Here is an 18,866-nt window from a genome sequence, read left to right as displayed (position 1 = left end):
CTCACCACAAGGGTGGAGGATGCTAACAATTACCAAGTCTTGAAGAATACACTCGTTGAAGGGTTCGGCCTAACCACTGAGCAGTACAGGGTGCTGTTCAGGGATACCCAGAAAACGCAGTCTCAAGATTGGTCTGATTTCGTCGATTGTGCCACTAAGGCTTTTGAGGGCTGGTTGCTGGGCAGTAAGGTTACTGATTATCAAGGATTGTATAATTTGATGATGAGAGAACAAATTTTAAACAATTGTCAGAACCAGTTGTTGCATCAGCACCTTGTCGACTCGGATCTGACCTCTCCCCAAGAATTGGGAAAGAAGGCAGACAGATGGGTTCGTACAAGAGTTAAGCAGAACCAGGGCCAGAATCAAGGTGGTCAGAAGAAAGCAGACCAGAAGGGTAAAGATTCTAAAGGGGAACAAAATGACCAGAAGTCTTCGACAGGTCCCCAACAACCCAAAGAGGGTGGGGGTCAGGCTCCCCAAAAGAAGAAAGAAGGCCAATCCAAAAGGTGGTGCCAGTACTGTAAAAGTAAATCTCACTGGTTTAGTGAGTGCACCAAGAAAGGAGGAGGGCAGACTCCTGCCACTGCAGCCCCTAAGGCACCTGTGCCCCCTAGTACAGTCAGCAGTGGTAGTGCGCCTCCCGAGGGTTTAGTAGGGTTAACCCTGGGTTCTGAGGGGCGTGACAACTTAGTTGGCACACTCACTCAGGCTGTCCTTGTCAGTACGGGGGACGCAGACGTATCCCCTGACGTAAGCCCCAATACTTTGGGCAAATACCGACAGACGCCTTTCATAAATGGAAAGATGGCTCAGGCCTATAGGGACACTTGTGCCAGCGTCACCATGGTGACGCCTAACTTTGTGGACCCTGGACAGATCATGCCAGGTACAGAATTCCTGGTGACCAATGCAAGCAATGTCACTACCAATCACAGTATGGCAATTGTAGCTTTCTCCTGGGGAGGGGTAACTGGCCAAAAGAAGGTTGTAGTTAGTCCAGACCTCCCAGTGGATTGTTTGTTGGGCAATGATTTGGAGTCGTCACAATGGTCAGAAGTGGAGCACCGGACTCACATGGAAATGTTAGGTTTGCCAGCACATGTGTTCGCTGTGACTAGGTCACAGGTCAGGAAATGCCCCACTGAACAGGTGCTGGATCCTGGAACAACGGACCAGACACCTCCCAAGAAAAAGAGCAGTAGGGTTAAGGCTGCGCCTTCCCCCTTGCCCCAGGTCGTGGATCAAGTCTCAGAGGAGGCTGACCTACAAGAATTGAGGGAAACTGAGCCTAGGGAGTTCGAACTTGATCAAGTTGAATTCTTGGGTTCAGGGGGACCCTCAAGGGAAGACCTGGGGAAGGACCAGTTAAGCTGCCCTTCTCTTGAACCCCTCAGACAGCAGGCTGCTGCTGAGGCTGCTGGGAACGCCACAGGTACCCACAAGGTATACTGGGAAGATGGACTCCTGTACACTGAGTCGAGAGACCCCAAGCCTGGCATGACCAGGAGGCTGGTCGTACCCTTGTCTCAGCGTGGTTTCCTACTTACCTTGGCCCACGAGATTCCCTTAGCAGGTCACTTAGGTCAGATGAAAACGTGGGACAGGCTTGTCTCGCACTTTCACTGGCCTCACATGAACGAAGATACCAAGGAGTTTTGCCGCTCCTGTGTCACTTGCCAAGCCAGTGGTAAGTCAGGTGGCACGACAAAGGCCCCCCTTATACCAATGCCTGTGGTGGGGGTGCCCTTTGAACGGGTGGGGATCGACATCGTCGGTCCCATGGAACCACCCACAGCATCAGGGCACAAGTTTATACTGGTGGTAGTGGATCATGCCACCAGGTATCCTGAAGCTATTCCCCTTAGGACCACTACAGCACCTGTTGTGGCAAGAGCCCTAGTTGGAGTATTCTCCAGAGTGGGCTTCCCTAAGGAGGTCGTCTCTGACAGAGGTGCAAACTTTATGTCGAGCTACTTAACTGCTATGTGGAAGGAATGTGGTGTCAACTACAAGTTCACTACACCCTATCATCCACAATGCAATGGGCTTGTTGAGAGATTCAACAGGACCCTAAAAGGGATGATTCATGGACTACCGGAAAAGCTTCGGCGTAGATGGGACGTCCTGATCCCCTGCCTCTTGTTCGCCTACAGAGAAGTCCCACAGAAGGGGGTTGGCTACAGCCCTTTTGAACTTCTGTACGGGCATCCTGTAAGGGGACCCCTGTGTTTGGTGAAGGAAGGATGGGAGAGACCTCTCAAAAAGCCTGCAGCCAACATAGTGGACTATGTGCTTGGCCTCCGCTCGCGGATGGCTGAGTACATGGAAAAGGCATCGGAAAACCTTAAGGCCAGCCAAGAACTCCAAAAAGCTTGGCATGACCAAAAGGCTGTCTTGACTGTTTACCAGCCCGGGCAGAAGGTGTGGGTGTTGGAGCCAGTGGCCCCAGCAGCACTCAAGGACAAATGGTTCGGGCCCCACACCATCCTGGAGAAAAAGGGAGAGGTCACCTACCTGCTCGACCTGGGAACTCCCCGGAGCCCCCACCGGGTGCTTCATGTCAACAGGATAAAAGCATATGTCGACAGGAAGGACATGAGTTTGCTCATGGCCCTAGATGAAGGACAGGAAGAGGAGAGTGACCCTCTCCCCGACCTGCTCACTCAGAATCCTGACGATGGCTCGGTAGATGGTGTTGTCTTTTGTGGCAGCCTCTCCGAACATCAACAGAGCGACTGTAAACAGGTTCTTCAGTCGTTCCGACATATGTTTTCTCTAACACCCAGTCAGACCGATTGGTGCACCCATGAGGTCGACACTGGCGACAGCTTGCCCGTAAAGAGTAAAATCTACAGGCAGCCTGATCACGTTAGAGACTGCATCAAAAGTGAAGTGCAGAAAATGTTGGAGCTGGGAGTCATTGAACCCTCGGATAGCCCTTGGGCTAGTCCCGTAGTTCTAGTGCCGAAACCTCACACCCAGGGTGGTAAGAGAGAGATGAGGTTTTGCGTAGACTACAGGGGTCTCAATGCAGTCACTAAGACTGACGCCCACCCAATACCAAGGGCAGACGAGCTTATCGATAGATTGGCTTCGGCCAACTACTTAAGTACGTTTGACCTGACAGCTGGGTACTGGCAAATCAGGTTAGCTGAGGACGCCAAGCCTAAAACCGCATTTTCAACCCCTGGTGGGCATTATCAGTTCGTGGTGATGCCCTTTGGTCTGAAAAATGCACCTGCCACCTTCCAACGGTTGGTGAATCAAGTCCTTACTGGGCTGGATGACTTCTGTGCGGCGTATCTTGACGATATTGCTGTCTTTAGCTCCACCTGGGAGGATCACCTGGTCCACCTGCGGAAGACGTTAGAGGCACTGCAAGCAGCAGGTCTCACTATCAAGGCCACCAAGTGCCAGATAGGGCAGACACAGGTTGTATACCTGGGCCACCTTGTAGGTGGGGGTCAGGTTCAGCCACTGGAGAGCAAGATACAGTCAATCAGGGACTGGGCTCCTACAACCACCCAGACTCAGGTTCGAGCTTTCTTGGGCCTGACTGGTTACTATAGGAAGTTTGTCAGGAACTATGGTTCAATTGTGACACCATTAAACGAACTGACGAGTAAGAAAATGCCAAAAAAGGTTCAGTGGACAGCGAGCTGTCAAAAAGCATTCGATGACCTAAAGCAGGCCATGTGCACGGCGCCTATCCTCAAGAGTCCGGACTACTCCAAACCATTCATTGTCCAAACAGATGCTTCTGAGTTGGGTGTGGGAGCTGTTCTTTCTCAACTGAATTTTGATGGTCAAGACCAGCCCATTGCTTTTATAAGCAGAAGGCTGACCCCTAGAGAGAAGAATTGGTCAGCTATTGAGAGGGAGGCCTTTGCTGTGGTTTGGGCCCTGAAGAAGCTGAGGCCATACTTGTTTGGCACTCACTTCAAGATTCAGACCGACCATAAGCCCCTCTTGTGGCTAAATCAGATGAAGGGTGAAAACCCCAAACTGCTTAGGTGGTCCATTTCCCTACAGGGGATGGACTTCACAGTGGAACATAGACCTGGTACTGATCATGGCAATGCCGATGGGCTCTCCAGATACTTCCACTTAGAACAAGAAGACTCACCTGGTCAAGGTTAGTTAGTTGTTCCGACGTTCGGGGGGGGGTCATGTAGGAGAGTAGGGTCTGCAATCCTATGATCACCCAGATTTTTTGCTTTTGTTTCACTGGTTTACGACTTTCTCTGGCTGTGGGCCTGCCAATCAGACCCACAGCCTGGCTGTTCTCTTTCTAAATTACGATATGTACCCTAGGTGCATTTACCAATTGGTACTGGGCCACCTTATCAGACCCTGTAACTCAGGGCATAGGTGTACCCAGGGCCGCCAGGGGCTGCAGCATGTATTATGCCACCCCTGGCTGGCCTCCTAAATTTGACACAACTGGCTGCATGACAGCTGGGGCGAAGTCGTGTAATCACCCTTTGCTTTGGATATAGTAGCCTATATCTAACCATACAATGGACACCCGAGTTCCTATCAGTCACTCCTATGGCAGGCCTTGACAATCCTGAAGGCAGAGTGCATGGGCTCGTGTGAACTGTGTTCTGGCCCGAGCCGAGCCGGTTGCAGCTTGCGGAGAAAAGACCCAATGGCTGTTCCATGATAACGCGTACCACATCGGTAACTTCGGTGTCGCGTTATCAAGACATGTCGAGTAAGGTGTCATACGAATCGGGGTGCTGCCCTCTCACCAACCCTGGCGACGAGGTTAGCATTCCGCCCTTCTAGAGGGACACGACATGTACGTAACTGTGAACCCCGGTTAAAGTTAACGAAAGCCTCAGCTCCACAAAATGGAGGCTGCCACCACAGACACGAGTCTGACCTCCTGCTGCTGGGAGTCCTTCCAGCGAGGAGCACTTGGACAAAGGGTTTCCTGTCGAGGGCGGTGTTCGCACCGTCCCAGACAGGGTTTGTGTATCCTGGGTAGGTAGGGCTTTTGCGAGAAGGTGACTGCGGAGTGGCACCCCGGTGCTCACTACGCATCTGCCGGTTAGAACCAGTTCCAGGGGCGACAGCCCTGGCCTGGGGAAAGTCCGGCAGGGGAGAGGGGTGTAACTACCCCCCTTCCTGGTCCCACCCTTAGGGCAGGACCCAGTCATGTACCCACCCCTTTCTTTAGAATAAAGGCCGGAGCGGGGACCCTTCCAAATTAGATCATCTTTGAATCAAGAATACTTTCTACGAAAGGACTTCAAGACTCTTCTCAAGATTTCTCCCTTGTGGCTAAGGAGTAGTCACCCTGCATCAGCAGGCACCATCTAAGAACTCTGCGGTTTGCTGTAAGTCCTTCCTCAAGGAATCCGACGGCCCAGCTCGACGAGAACCGGCTTCCCTGGCACCTCTGACCTCTACCCACGTCATCAGCTCAGCTGTGATCTGTGGGTGCGACGAGACCTCGAGGGACCGGCCATCATCAGAACCTGCACGCTCTTAAAACCAGCACGACCATCGAGGTAACTCTCTGGTGAGTGCTCTGGGGTCCGAGAAGCCCCCGACCCTGAGCCGCTCCAGCACCGAAGTGCAGCCTCCCAGCATCTCCACGATCTGCGTGGGGCCCTTCTGCTCGCTGCTCAGCACGTTGTCTGGTCACTAGCCGCTGGCTCGTGCCCTTCTGTGACGACATCCGAGAATCATCACTGCTGGTCTGGTTGCTCCAGACCGGCCCTTGCTTCCATCTTTGCGAGAAGCACCCCGGACCCTCCTGGTCCACTCAAGACGCCATCTTAGGCCCACCACGTGGCCCTGAGAACTGCCAAGGCTTGTTGCCCCATCCTGGGCCCAGCGACGCCGACAGCATCATCCTTCGTGGGACAGCTCGCACCTCCACCGTGGTCGCCGACAACGCCTCCTGGTCCGTGAGACTGCAGAGCCTAGCGTCGCCCACTCACCTGGTCGAGGTGACGGCCAACCGGTGCCTTCCTGGTACCCTCTGACTACTGGCTAGTAGTACGAACTTGGTCCCCTCTGCTTTCAGGTTTCTTCAATCTCCGATCCAGGCTTGGATCTCTACGAACTATTCAGCACTGGTCGCCGGCCAGCAACTCCTTTTCTTCCGGCTCCTGGCTCGTCAGCGAAAACCCCGACGCCTGTAAGACTTGTGCAGCCGCAGCCCTCGTGGCTAGGTAACTCGGCATTTCGGTGCCTGCATAGCCTCCTTACTCTAGGGTCCCGAGTCCCTCGCTTCCGACTTGCCTTATCGGGTCCGCCCGAAACCTTAACCTTCCCGTGTCCTCGGACACTTGTTTTTAAATTGTGCACTTGAAGTATTTGCTAAAGAGATTTGGTTTGTGCTTAGTACCCTGTCCTCATAAAGAGTACAGGGCTGTTGTGATTCTTAATAAATATCCTGTTTATTTTCATAACACTTGTGTGGTGTCCTTTCACTGGGTGTTCAAGGGGTACATGTGTGGTAAACAGCTGGCTTAACACGCCCTCTCGAGTCTTTAGCCTTAGACTGCTCGTATCCACGCTACTAGGATAGCTGGTCTATAGGTTGACTTACAACCAAACACCATAAGGGTCGTTGGTACGATACATAGCGGTCGCTAGAACAGCGAACGTTGCATATCGGGCCAACTTCTCACACAGAGCAAGACCTCCTCCTCTTCCCTTCGTTCTGTCTTGCCTAACGATAGTATAGCCGTCAGGTAAGGCCATTGCTAAGTCTGGGTTACTGCTGTTCGTAAGCCATGTCTCAGTTATGAGAAGGCAGTCTAGATCTTGCTCCAGAATGAGGTCATTAATGTCCTGACTATGGGCACCCATGGAACGTGCATTTATCAGTCCACCTTTAAAAGTTAGAATGTCGGTATGGATAGTGGTAGGCGGGACTGTGATCTCAACAGGGGGCTCGAGGGAAGTCCACTTGCAGCGTTTACAGGTGAAAGGTCTCTCAATCTTAGTCATATTCATGGTAAGGGAAGTGAAGAGGAGCTCAAAAAGGGCACTCTCTCACACAAACACACACACACAGCTCTGACACCGCACTCTCGCTCTCGCACACGCAGGCACGCAGTCCCTCACCCTCACACCCCCTCACACCCCCTCAATCTCACACCCTCACCCACCCCCTCACACACCCGCTCTCCCTCACACCTCCTCACCCTCACACCCTCTCACCATCACACCCCCTCAAACACCCTCACCCTGTCACCCTCACCCCGTCACCCTCACCCTCCCTCACACCCTCTCACACCCCATCACAACCCCACACCCTCACCCTCACAACCCCATACACTCACCCTCACACCCCCTCACCCTCCCTCACCCTCACACACCCTCACCCACACACACCCTCACCCACCCACACACCCCCTCACCCACCCTCACACCTCATTACCCTCACCCCCCCTCACACCCCCTCACCCTCACACACACCCACACACCCTCACAAACCCACACACCCCTTCACGCCCCTCACCCTCACACACACTCACACCCCTCTCACCCTCACACACCCTCGCCCTCACTCACCCTCACACCCCCTCACCCTCACTCTCACTCACACATCCTCACCAGCATAGCATAACAAAAGATAGCATAGCATAACAAAACAAAGCATAGGATAGCAAAACATAGCATAACAAAACAAAACATAGCAAAACACAACAACGCATAGCATACCAAAACACAACAAAAGATAGCATAGCATAACAAAACATAGCATAGCAAAACAAAGCATAGTATAATAAAACACAACAAAACATAGCATAGCATAACAAAACATAACATAGCATAACAAAGCATAGCAAAGCAAAACATAGCATAACAGAACAAAGCATAGCATAACAAAACACAGCATATCATAGCATAACAAATCAACGCATAGGATAGCAAAACATAGCATAGCATAACAAAACAAAACATAGGATAGCAAAACAAAACATAGCATAGCATAGCATACAGCATCTCTCCGTACCACCACAGCATCACTCAGGGGCACCACAACATCACTATGCGTCACCACAGCATCACTGAACGCCACAGCATCAGTCGTTCGCCATCACATCAATCAGCGCTCCCACAGCATCAATCTGTGCAACCATTCAACAACACCTGGTTCAAATATGTTCTCTCAATGTTTCAAGCTTTATTACAAATGTAACAAAACTATGTTAATATTTCACTTCTGTTATTGGATTTTCGTCACAATAAAATACACTGAACATAATCTTCACAAAAGTTATTTACAAAACTTTAAGCTATTGCCATTAGAAATTACTATAACGTTTCTTTAAGTATTACTTATTGAAAAAAAATGAAAAGCCATTGTTATTTGTAATATCAATACATGTAAGTCACGTAAATACAAGACATATTGCATTAAAAATGCTATAGGTGTCACATTTGCGAAAGTTACAACTATTGGCATTGTAAATGACAAAGCTATTAATTTTTCTATTTTCAAAAACAAAACATAAATAAAAAAGTTGTCATTTACAATACCAATAGCTCAAACTTTCCTAATGCGAGACCTATTGCATTGCAAATGCTTGTTTAAGCTTCTAGGTCTTCAGTCTGATGGTGTCCTGGCTGCAGAAGTGTCAAAAAGCAATCACTGTCGGCAAGAGGGTGAACTTGTCTTCAAGATATGTTGGGGACGCTGGTCGTGATGGCTTTATAAATCAATCAAGAACACAGCGACTCTTTATAAATCAATCAAGAACACAGCGACTCTTTATAAATCAATCAAGAACACAGCGACTCTTTATAAATCAATCAAGAACACAGCGACTCTTTATAAATCAATCAAGAACACAGCGACTCTTTATAAATCAATCAAGAACACAGCGACTCTTTATAAATCAATCAAGAACAGCGACTCTTTATAAATCAATCAAGAACACAGCGACTCTTTATAAATCAATCAAGAACACAGCGACTCTTTATAAATCAATCAAGAACACAGCGACTCTTTATAAATCAATCAAGAACACAGCGACTCTTTATAAATCAATCAAGAACACAGCGACTCTTTATAAATCAATCAAGAACAGCGACTCTTTATAAATCAATCAAGAACACAGCGACTCTTTATAAATCAATCAAGAACAGCGACTCTTTATAAATCAATCAAGAACAGCGACTCTTTATAAATCAATCAAGAACACAGCGACTCTTCATAAATCAATCAAGAACACAGCGACTCTTTATAAATCAATCAAGAACACAGCGACTCTTTATAAATCAATCAAGAACACAGCGACTCTTTATAAATCAATCAAGAACACAGCGACTCTTTATAAATCAATCAAGAACACAGCGACTCTTTATAAATCAATCAAGAACACAGCGACTCTTTATAAATCAATCAAGAACACAGCGACTCTTTATAAATCAATCAAGAACAGCGACTCTTTATAAATCAATCAAGAACACGGCGACTCTTTATAAATCAATCAAGAACACAGCGACTCTTTATAAATCAATCAAGAACACAGCGACTCTTTATAAATCAATCAAGAACACAGCGACTCTTTATAAATCAATCAAGAACACAGCGACTCTTTATATAATCAATTAGTTTAAATGCATTCATTCTGAATTACTGATACAAAATACTTTAGTGTAATCACCATGACAAACATAAAACAACAGGGCAGGCCATTTGTTATTACAACATCTATATTAGTGATTTAAATCAAGTATTATATCTTAAATTGTTTTGATTCTGGGCAATCACTATTGGTGCCAGCCCTAAATTGACGCAACATGAACATCCTCTTTCTACAATCTACAACATAACGTAAGAGCACATGTGCACCTGTGAAGCAAACATTCACCCTGAGGAGCATCTTAACCCTGAAAGAATAGATGTGCATTGTTACCCAACTCAATGGTGCTGAACATATGTCATTTGTGAAATGAGATTTTGAATATAGTGGTGTGAAGCTTTCTCCTACATAGCACTTTACCGACGGTACCTTTCTGCCTCTGTGTATGGTTTCTACAACAGTTTCCTCCTTATTTGCTGGTGGCACTGCAGACATGATGACGCATAGAACTCAGGCCACTCTCACAGAATGGGTGTTTATCCTCCTGTGACTGTTTGCTGATGGTTCATTAGGTGTAAGGTTTGCTCAACCGCTTGGACACATCCCCAGCTCTACCTCCAGTGTGCGCTCTGGACATGTCCAGCATGCCCCAGTACCAAGGACTGGCATTGCCCTGGAGCTCACGCCAGAGGGTGTTTGTATTAGGAGTGAGTTTCCTGTAAGAAGATTCAGGAATCACTACTCAGGAACGGGAAGTTGTCTGCATAAGAGGTGTATTGAGCATTAATGGTGCGGCGGCCTGCAGGGATGCACTCAGTCCAAACCACCAACTCCCGGCACAGAATACACGACCTAGCCAAAGCACAACACTCGGAGAATCTTGTGACAACATAATTTCTAGAGCTCAGTGTCACCGAAGATAAATAACAGGACAGAAAGAAAGACTTGCGCTCTTAAGAGGTGCGGGTCAGGCCGTAGTTATCCGTGGCATTATAGTGGATTTAAGGCCCCCTCCCCGCCCCCCACCATTCCAGGGAACAAACTGGGGATAAACCAACTTTGCAGCAATCTTTCTGCCCTCCATTGCCGGGAGAAAGATTGGGGTGCCCTTTAGAGGTTGGTGTCGGGCCTGAATTATGGGCCATTATCCCAGGCCTGATCGTGGGCTTTCCTGCTCCAGGAGGAAGCAGATTGGGGTTAACCCCACCAAGTGCCCACCTGGGGCAGAAAGACTTTTTAATTTGTCCATCCCCATGCCCTGGTGCCTGGTAGGTGCATTCCTCCAGCAGCACCGGTGGAAAGGGAAGGAGATATTGACCCCTTCCAATGGTACCTCTCTTTCGTTGGTGCTTGCAGGGGCTCAGTCATGCCTACAGAGCTCAGATCAAACCAGAAGCAGTCTGCACTTGGCACCCAATGGCAAGAAAAATCATTTTCAGATTTATTTTATTACATTAAAATCCTCTGGTGCAAGCACCAGAAGTTTCTTCTCCCCTCAATGTAGATAACAAGGTTACAAAGGTTTCCTCCGTGGCACATCTGTAATATCAAAGACATAAAGAACACTTACAAGGATCACGACCGACTATCTAATACGTCCTCTGCTACGAAGTCATCCCTCAGGCACTTACACGTGCAATCATCGCAAATATTCAAAATAAATGTATTAGAGACCTGATTATTCATCTAATTACAGACTCATCTCTGGCCTTCCCTTCTGTTGTAAGGACAACGGAAACTGTCTTTTCCTGCCACCTGTCTTCCCATATAACTGAGTTTCAGTCCGGCCTCGGAATCCATCAGGACAACACAGACCAGGGAAGATTGACTGAACTCCAAGGCCAGGGCTGCACTTTTCTCCTTGTAGGCCACATGGCCAACTTTGACATCACAGACCATCAGGTGCTAATCAAAAAGGCTATCCCCATCAGCTGGCATCAGTGCCACAGTATTCAAAGGGTTCACCTTTTTCCAACAGGAATCAATCCATGAAGTCAAATATGCCTTTTCCTCTCCAGAATAGTCTTCAAATGCAGAGTACCTCAGGATTTAATCCTGTCACCAATGGCATTCAGTGCTCACATGACCCCCACATAATCCCTGAATTGGCTGCTGGTAAAATATGGCTCTTGAAAACACTCTGCCTCATCGAAAGGATGAGAGAAACATAGTGAAAACTGTTTTCACTTACCAAGCGACCAGAACCTCAGGTCTGCCTCCAGTGCCCTTAGTTGACAGGCCACCTCAGATATAAAAAGAAATATGGCAGCCGACCGCCCCAGGTACAGGGCTCTTCCATGTGGAACTCACTACCTCCTCAATCATGACCGGAAACTGACTTCCTCAACTTCAGAAGATCCTGAAACTTACACTCTCTCTTCCATCTGGCATTTGGTTAATCATTTCCTCATCTCAACCGTCCTCTTCAGTTGGAGCCCCAGGCTCTGGTGTTCCAACACGTAAGACTGGCACCACTGACACTTCACGCCTGTGGTTTTTCAATGGTGTGTTTTTGCTGAAGGCGCCTAAGGTTTGGTGACTAAAACCCATCCCACATTCAGTGCATGTATTTAGGTTTGAACCCGGTGTGTGTTCACTGATCGGCCCTTAAGTGTCATAACTCACTAAAGCTCTTTACATATTCATTGCACCTGTACTTGTTCCCCTATGGCGTGTTGGTCCTGTGGTTGGTAAGTGAATAGTGTTTTTATGATACAAACTGTGTTTTTCTACTTTGTGTGATCACTGGTGATACCTTAGTATTGATGGTTCATCAAAGTTCTTCCCACGTTCATTGCACGTTCTTGGTTTGACTTTGGGATGTGCTCCCTGACCATTGGGGTCATCAGTGAATGAAGCTCTTTCTACACTGATTGTCCTTTACGGTTTTTCCCTTGTATGATTGCAATGACACCTTAGTTCTGATGATAGATTCAATATCTTCCCAAGTTCACGTCACCTGCAACTGAACGTTTTCTCTTCTGTGTGTTTGCTGATGACGTTTTAGGTTTGAAGAGACACTAAAATGCTTTGCACATTCACCGCACGTGTATGGCTTTTCACCTGAGTGTATTCGTTGATGAACTACTAAGTGCGATTTTCTAATAAAAGTCATCCCACACTCATTGCATTTGTGTGTTTTGTCTCCTCGGTGTGCTCGCTGATGGCACCTTAGTGTTGACAGTTCATTAAAATTCTTTCCACATGTACTGCATGTGTGTGGTTTTTCTCCTGTGTGGATTCGCTGATGGACCAGTAGATGTGATGACTGAATAAACTTCTTATTGCACTCACTGCACTTGAATGGTTTGTCCCCTGTGTGTATTCGCTGATGGACCAGTAGGTGTGATGATTGAATAAATGTCTTACCACACTCACTGCACTTGAATGGTCTCTCTCCTGTGTGTGATTGCTGATGGCGCCTCAGTGCTGATGACTGATTAAAATTCTTCCCACATTCACTGCAGTGGTATGGTTTTTCTCCCGTGTGTGTGTGCTGATGAATGCACAGGTCTGATGACCGTCTATAGCTCTTCCCACATTCACTGCACCTGTATGGTTTATCTCCTCTATGAGTTTGCTGTTGGCCCTTTACATTTGAGGGGAAACTAAACATCTTGAGATACTCAGTGTGTGTGTATTGTCTTTCTCCAAGCGTTTACACACTGGATTGGCTATGTTTTTTCATACGTCCTGCGTTTGCTGATGGAACAACATGGTTAATGAAACACTTCAGACATTCTCACATTTACTGCATATGGGAGGAATTTCTGGTGTATGTTTTTCAAGTTATAAGCAGACTTGTATGTAATGATATTTCTCAGTCAATCAAACCGGATTTATAAAGCGCTGCTAATCACCCGTCAGGGTATCCAGGCGCTGGCCTGGCTTAATATAAGTTCAACACAGCTGGGAAGCAACAGAGTGCACAACAGTGGGCAAGAGCCATAGACGTAGGACTCACTATCAATTACAGTGCAATAGTTCCAAGAAGATGCGTGTCACGAGGGCTCATAGTGCACTTTGAAGCGATGCACCTCCAATTTCTTTCTGTGTTGCCTGAGGGCCGGCACAGTTGAGGTTACATTATTACTAAAAGTAACGTGTGCAACCTACGCAGTTTTTAGTACACCACCTCATAATTTAGAAGCAATAGTTGAGATAAAATGCTTTTTGAGAAGCACTCTGCTATCTTTGGAGATGAACTAAGTTCACAATCCTTCAAACACCCAAGACAAGGTCTGATTCAATGTATGCTTTTGTTTGGGTCTTGTGACACTCTTGCACCCAACACCCAAGGGATTGCTCTTTCCTACTTCTTTCAAGACATGTCGTCTCCTGCGCAGGTTCCTTGGGCGCTTGGAGCGATGTCCAGTTCTGAGCGATGGAAGCTGTCAATTCTGGACCTTCGTGGGCTGATCTAGTAGAGTTCACGGATCACAATGTTTTCTTCATTATTTGTCCTTATTTGATATGTTCATGGAACTGTTCTCTGTGGGTTTAAAAAAGAAAGCATCACTGAATGAATATGTCGAATACCTCATAACAACCTATCCTGTTAAAATGTAAAGGAGGTCCCTAATGAAAATAAACAAAATAAGCTCGCCCTTAAAATCTTGTTTTTTTTAATTGAGAAACAGCTTTCTAAGAAAAATAAAGTAAGTTTTGGTTTATTTATGTTTAGTTTTTTTCAGAGTGTGAACAAGATCCATAGTTAAGTGACAGAAGAACATTAATATGGAGAAAATAACAGATAACATACATATGCTGAAATAACAGAGAGATAAAACAGCCAACTACAGTCATACAAACGCTGAAATCAGACAGTCATCCATCAGGGGCCGTATTACACACCCCCCCGGTGCACTCTGGTATTATAGAATGGGCCGCAGACGCTTGTGCGGCCCCATATGTAATACTGATAGTGCTGGCGCACATAAAGCACCAGCGCTATCTTCAAAGGGCGCTCCCTCATTTGCATGGGGGATGTGCCCCAAGCAAATGAGGATATCCCTTTGTCTCTGCACCCGCGCCGTATTACTGACGCGGGCGCAGAGGCAAAGAAGCTCTCAGGGGGAGCACGGTCAGCGCGCCCACTGAGAGCAGCCCTCTGGAGGGGGGGAAAAGGGATGCCTGTGAACCCCCAGACACCCATTCCTCGAGCTCGGCGGGAATGGGTAGGTCACTGGGCACAGACACGGAGGACTGGAGCTACTAAACCTTTGGGCTCAGCTCTGATGTACTGCCCCGCCGAACCCTCATGTGGCTATTAGTTTATGACCATTAGGCATAGGAGAATCCACTGAGGTAACACAACACATATGATACTAGCATGTCGTTGTTGTCTTTTCACTTCACTTTTTGTATATAGGTCCTGAAGAATCGCGGGTAATCCACCCATAGCGAGAAACATGTCGACCACACTCACTACTAGTCTCCTCTAGGGTCACACAACCTTAAATAGTTGATACCTAGCGAGCTAGCCCCACTTTTTAATTGCAGCCAAGGGACCCCCAGAATAAAGTCAATTCCGGTACCCTTTGCTACATTTTAATCATCCCATCACAGGAGTATACTATCTGCCCACACACCCCCACCTCACCACAAGGCTGTTGGAAAAAAGATCTCCGCTAAAGAGCCCCTCTTTGAGGTGAGCCCGTCGGGGATTGCACCGCCTCCCCGACGAGGAGCAACCGCCAATGATGAAGCATGACACCCTTCTGGGTGTGTGAGGCAATTACGTCCAACATAATGGATGCCCCAGGGTATCATTGGAACACCCTTGGTCACGCCAGATAAATCCTTCCCCCCTACCTTATCTCTCAATAGGAACAGTGCAGCAACCCCCCCCTTTTTTTGCAACTCCAGTACTGTGTACGGACACCCTGCTGCTACTGGACCTTCCACCATCCTGAGTGGTAAATAGTGTCCGCTAGCCTCCCTTCTTTTGAAATATAACCCCCAGACATCCACTTGCAGGCGAGTGCAGTAACTGACTGCACCCCCTGTTAAGGGGATCTCTAAGCAGCAGCTCCGTATTTCACATGAATGCGTTGCCCCAGGGCAGCGCGGGTTAGTGGCTGCCCTGATGGCACAGCATTCATCATAATACAGCAAATTTTCCTTCATTGCGCCAGGTGCACTTTGATGTCATAGGGATTGATGCTTACATATACATTTATGATGTGGGGCGGAGATAACACAATATCATCAGTTTCCCTCAGTTCTGTGTGGTCCGTGGCATTCAGCAGGAGATCTTTGTGGTCCTGGGTGAATTCAGTTAAAGAGGCAGTAAAGCAGAGCCTTGGGGTGTCACGTGAGCGTGAGAGCTTGAGGGTGAATGGTTCCTCAACTAGGGAATCTCAAGGCTGGGAAAGCGAGTTTATGTAAGGTATTGGAGGCCCACTGTGGAGTACGGTGCCTTACAAGTGATGACATGCCATCTTATATATGCTCTAGCACCAAGATGCTTAGGTATGAATGTTGGACTTTACAAATAAATAATACAGAAATAGCTGTAAAACCCAAAAGTAAAGTCAGAATGTCCTACAGATGATGCCAGGGATCCCCCAGTTATTATTGATGATGATGATGATGATGAAGATTCAGATGAGGGGAAGGATGATTCTGAAGGAGAAGGGCATAGCCAGGTCCAAGTCAGGAGGCTTAGCCAGGCTAACCTAAGTCACCTTGGAGCTGAGAATGGGACAACCCCATTCAGGCCCCCAAGTGGACTTAAACAGGGGTACAGGAGGAATAGGAATCATTCAGGTGAATCCCATCAATCCAATACCTCTAATGACCCTCATGTGCCTACTTAGAGGAGGATGACTTCCCCTCAGAGGAAAGTGCATGAGGCCAAGATGAGAGAGGCTCAACTTAGGATTGAGAGGCAAGAACTAGAAGTTGCCTTGGCTAAGGAGAAGCTTGCTCGTGCTAGAGAGCATAGAGAGAGTGGATTAGATTCCACTGGTGGCAGCAATATCCCCAAGGATATAGACAGGGCCTATGATACTAGACACCTGAGTAAGATTGTGCCCCCCTACAAGATAGGGGATGACATCCACAAGTGGATACCTGCTTGCTTTGGAGAGGGCCTGCAAAGTACAGCAGGTACCCCAAAGTCAGTGGGCAGCAATCTTATGGCTCTCCTTTTCAGAAAAAGGCAGAGATAAGCTCCTCACAGTCAGTGATGAGGATGCTAACAACTACACAGTCTTGAAGAGTGCTCTGATTGATGGGTTTAGCCTAACCACTGAACAGTACAGGTTGATGTTCAGGGATACCCAGAAGACACATACTCAGGACTGGACTGATTTTGTAAATTGTGCTACTAAGGCTCTGGGGGGCTGGTTGTTGGGCAGTAAAGTTAAGGACTATACAGGATTGTATAATTTGATGATGAGAGAGCAAATCCTTAATAACTGTCAAAACCAGCTTCTACACCAGCACCTGGTGGACTCAGATCTGACCTCTCCACAAGAATTGGGTAAGAGGGCAGACAAATGGGTCAGGACCAGGATTAGACCTAAAAATCAGGGTGGTGACCAGAAGAAAGATTCTACCAAGCCTCAAGAGAAAGATGGAGATAAATCTAAAGAGAAGACTTCCCCAGGGCCCCAAAACTCCAATGAGGGGGGTAGTCCCAAAACACTTCCTCTAACCAAAAGAAACCTTATTGCCATGCCTGCAAACAGGTAGGCCATTGGAAAACTAACAGCAGTTGCCCAAAGGCCAGCAATAAGGAGAACATACCCCCAAGTAATACTCCCAAACCTCCTGTTACTATTAGTAGTAATCACCAGGTGGTGGGAGTGCCCCCAAGAATTTGGCTAGGTTTACTTTGGGAGTTCGCGGGGACTTTGGCCTAACCAGGTCCCCTAACTTAGCTACTCTTGTCTGTGAAAATGGCATGGGGTTTTCCAACTTCAGCACTTGTCCCAACACTTTGGGAAAGTACAGACAGGAGCCCTTTATCAATGGCCAGAAAGTTGAACCCTAGAGAGACACAGGGGCTAGCATCACTATGGTGACTAACAGTCTAGTCCCCTCAGAACAACTTTAACCTGGGTTCACCTATCAGGTGATCAACATTGAAGGAGTGAAGGTAGATCATCCCATGGCAGTGGTCAATCTCAGCTGGGGAGGTGTCACTGGCCCCAAGAGAGTGGCAGTGTCGACAAACTTGCCTGTAGAGTGCCTACTGGGGAATGATCTAGAGATCTCAGCCTGGGCTGAGGTAGAACAATAAACCCATTCTAAAATGATAAGCCTTCCCAAAGAGGTTATTGGGGCAGTGGTAGCCACAGCCCCAGCCCAAGCAGAATTCCTTCCTGACAAGGTTGGCAGGGCTGTGATGGTCACAGCCCACACTCAAACTGAGTTCCTTCCTGAAAAGGTTGGTAGGGCTGTGATGGTCACAGTTCAAACTCAGACTGATTTTTGTGTTGTGAAGCCTGAAACTATGGATCACTCCACTCAGACAGAAAGCATTGGGGAGGAAGAAAAGTCTCCCTCCCATCAGACATTAGGTGGGAGTCAGCCTCCTCAGGGAACTGATCTGACCCCTTGTGAAGGAACTGCCCCAGAGGTAGTCAGGCCTAGCCTGGCAGAGACTTTGATGTCAGTGGACCCTTCCAAAGTGGGACCCAGTCTGGAGCAGGTAACCTGCCCCTCTCTACCCCGCCTCAGTCAGCCCAGGGCTGTAGAGGTCAGGGAGGCCAGTGGGCCCCAAAGGGCCCCCTGTCCACAGGAACCCTCCCCCCACCCCATCAGCAGATTAGGGGCACCAAAGCTAGCAGCCCTAGAAAGGTGATTATTCCACAGACTCCTGAGGGATCTCCCTTACACACAGTTAGGAACCTCCCCCAGATGGACACTGTTGGGCACAGCCAAACCTGGGACCTAAGGGCCCCAAACCTGACCTGTCCCTCCAGTAAGCCAACAGAAATGACCCAGCCTCCAGAGGAAGGGAGATGAAAAGATGCTGCAGCTACTGAAAAAGGAATAATACGAGAATGCTGGAATAATTGATGTACCCATATAATACCACAACTTCTCCAAGCCTTCCAAAAAAATGGTTTATTATTTATTAAAATCGATGAGTTATGCCAAATAGATTGTTAAAAAAAGGAGGATATTAAAGGGGATGGTAGGATTTTAGAAGTATATTTGAGAATCGGAGTAGAAATAGACTGCGGTTGACGAGAAAAAGAGAGGTATTCCAGAAAAGAGTAGGGAGAAATATATGCCAGTTCTAGCGATGTCCGCAAGGGAGAAAAAGTGGGATGATCTTCAATCCAT

The 18,866-nt window shown here is 47.8% G+C and overlaps 1 protein-coding gene across 1 annotated transcript; it reads right to left on the bottom strand.

Annotated features, from left to right (window-relative positions):
- Nucleotides 1-10,002: 10,002 nt before the first annotated feature.
- On the bottom strand, nucleotides 10,003-13,891 carry LOC147660958 (uncharacterized). The gene has a single exon (XM_086951409.1). The coding sequence runs from the start codon at nucleotides 13,177-13,179 to the stop codon at nucleotides 12,514-12,516; it is 666 nt and encodes a 221-aa protein (XP_086807535.1). The 5' UTR covers nucleotides 13,180-13,891; the 3' UTR covers nucleotides 10,003-12,513.
- Nucleotides 13,892-18,866: the final 4,975 nt, after the last annotated feature.

This window comes from Lissotriton vulgaris, unplaced genomic scaffold, assembly GCF_964263255.1.
Source record: "Lissotriton vulgaris unplaced genomic scaffold, aLisVul1.2 SCAFFOLD_2882, whole genome shotgun sequence".
Lineage (NCBI taxonomy): Eukaryota > Metazoa > Chordata > Amphibia > Caudata > Salamandridae > Lissotriton > Lissotriton vulgaris.
Note: the sequence above shows the minus strand (reverse complement) of the source record. Positions and strands in the feature narration are given on the sequence as shown.

Bases quoted from the DNA above. Each gene is read 5' to 3' on its own strand.
- LOC147660958 (XM_086951409.1), bottom strand. From the start codon at position 13,179: ATGTTTAGTTTCCCCTCAAATGTAAAGGGCCAACAGCAAACTCATAGA.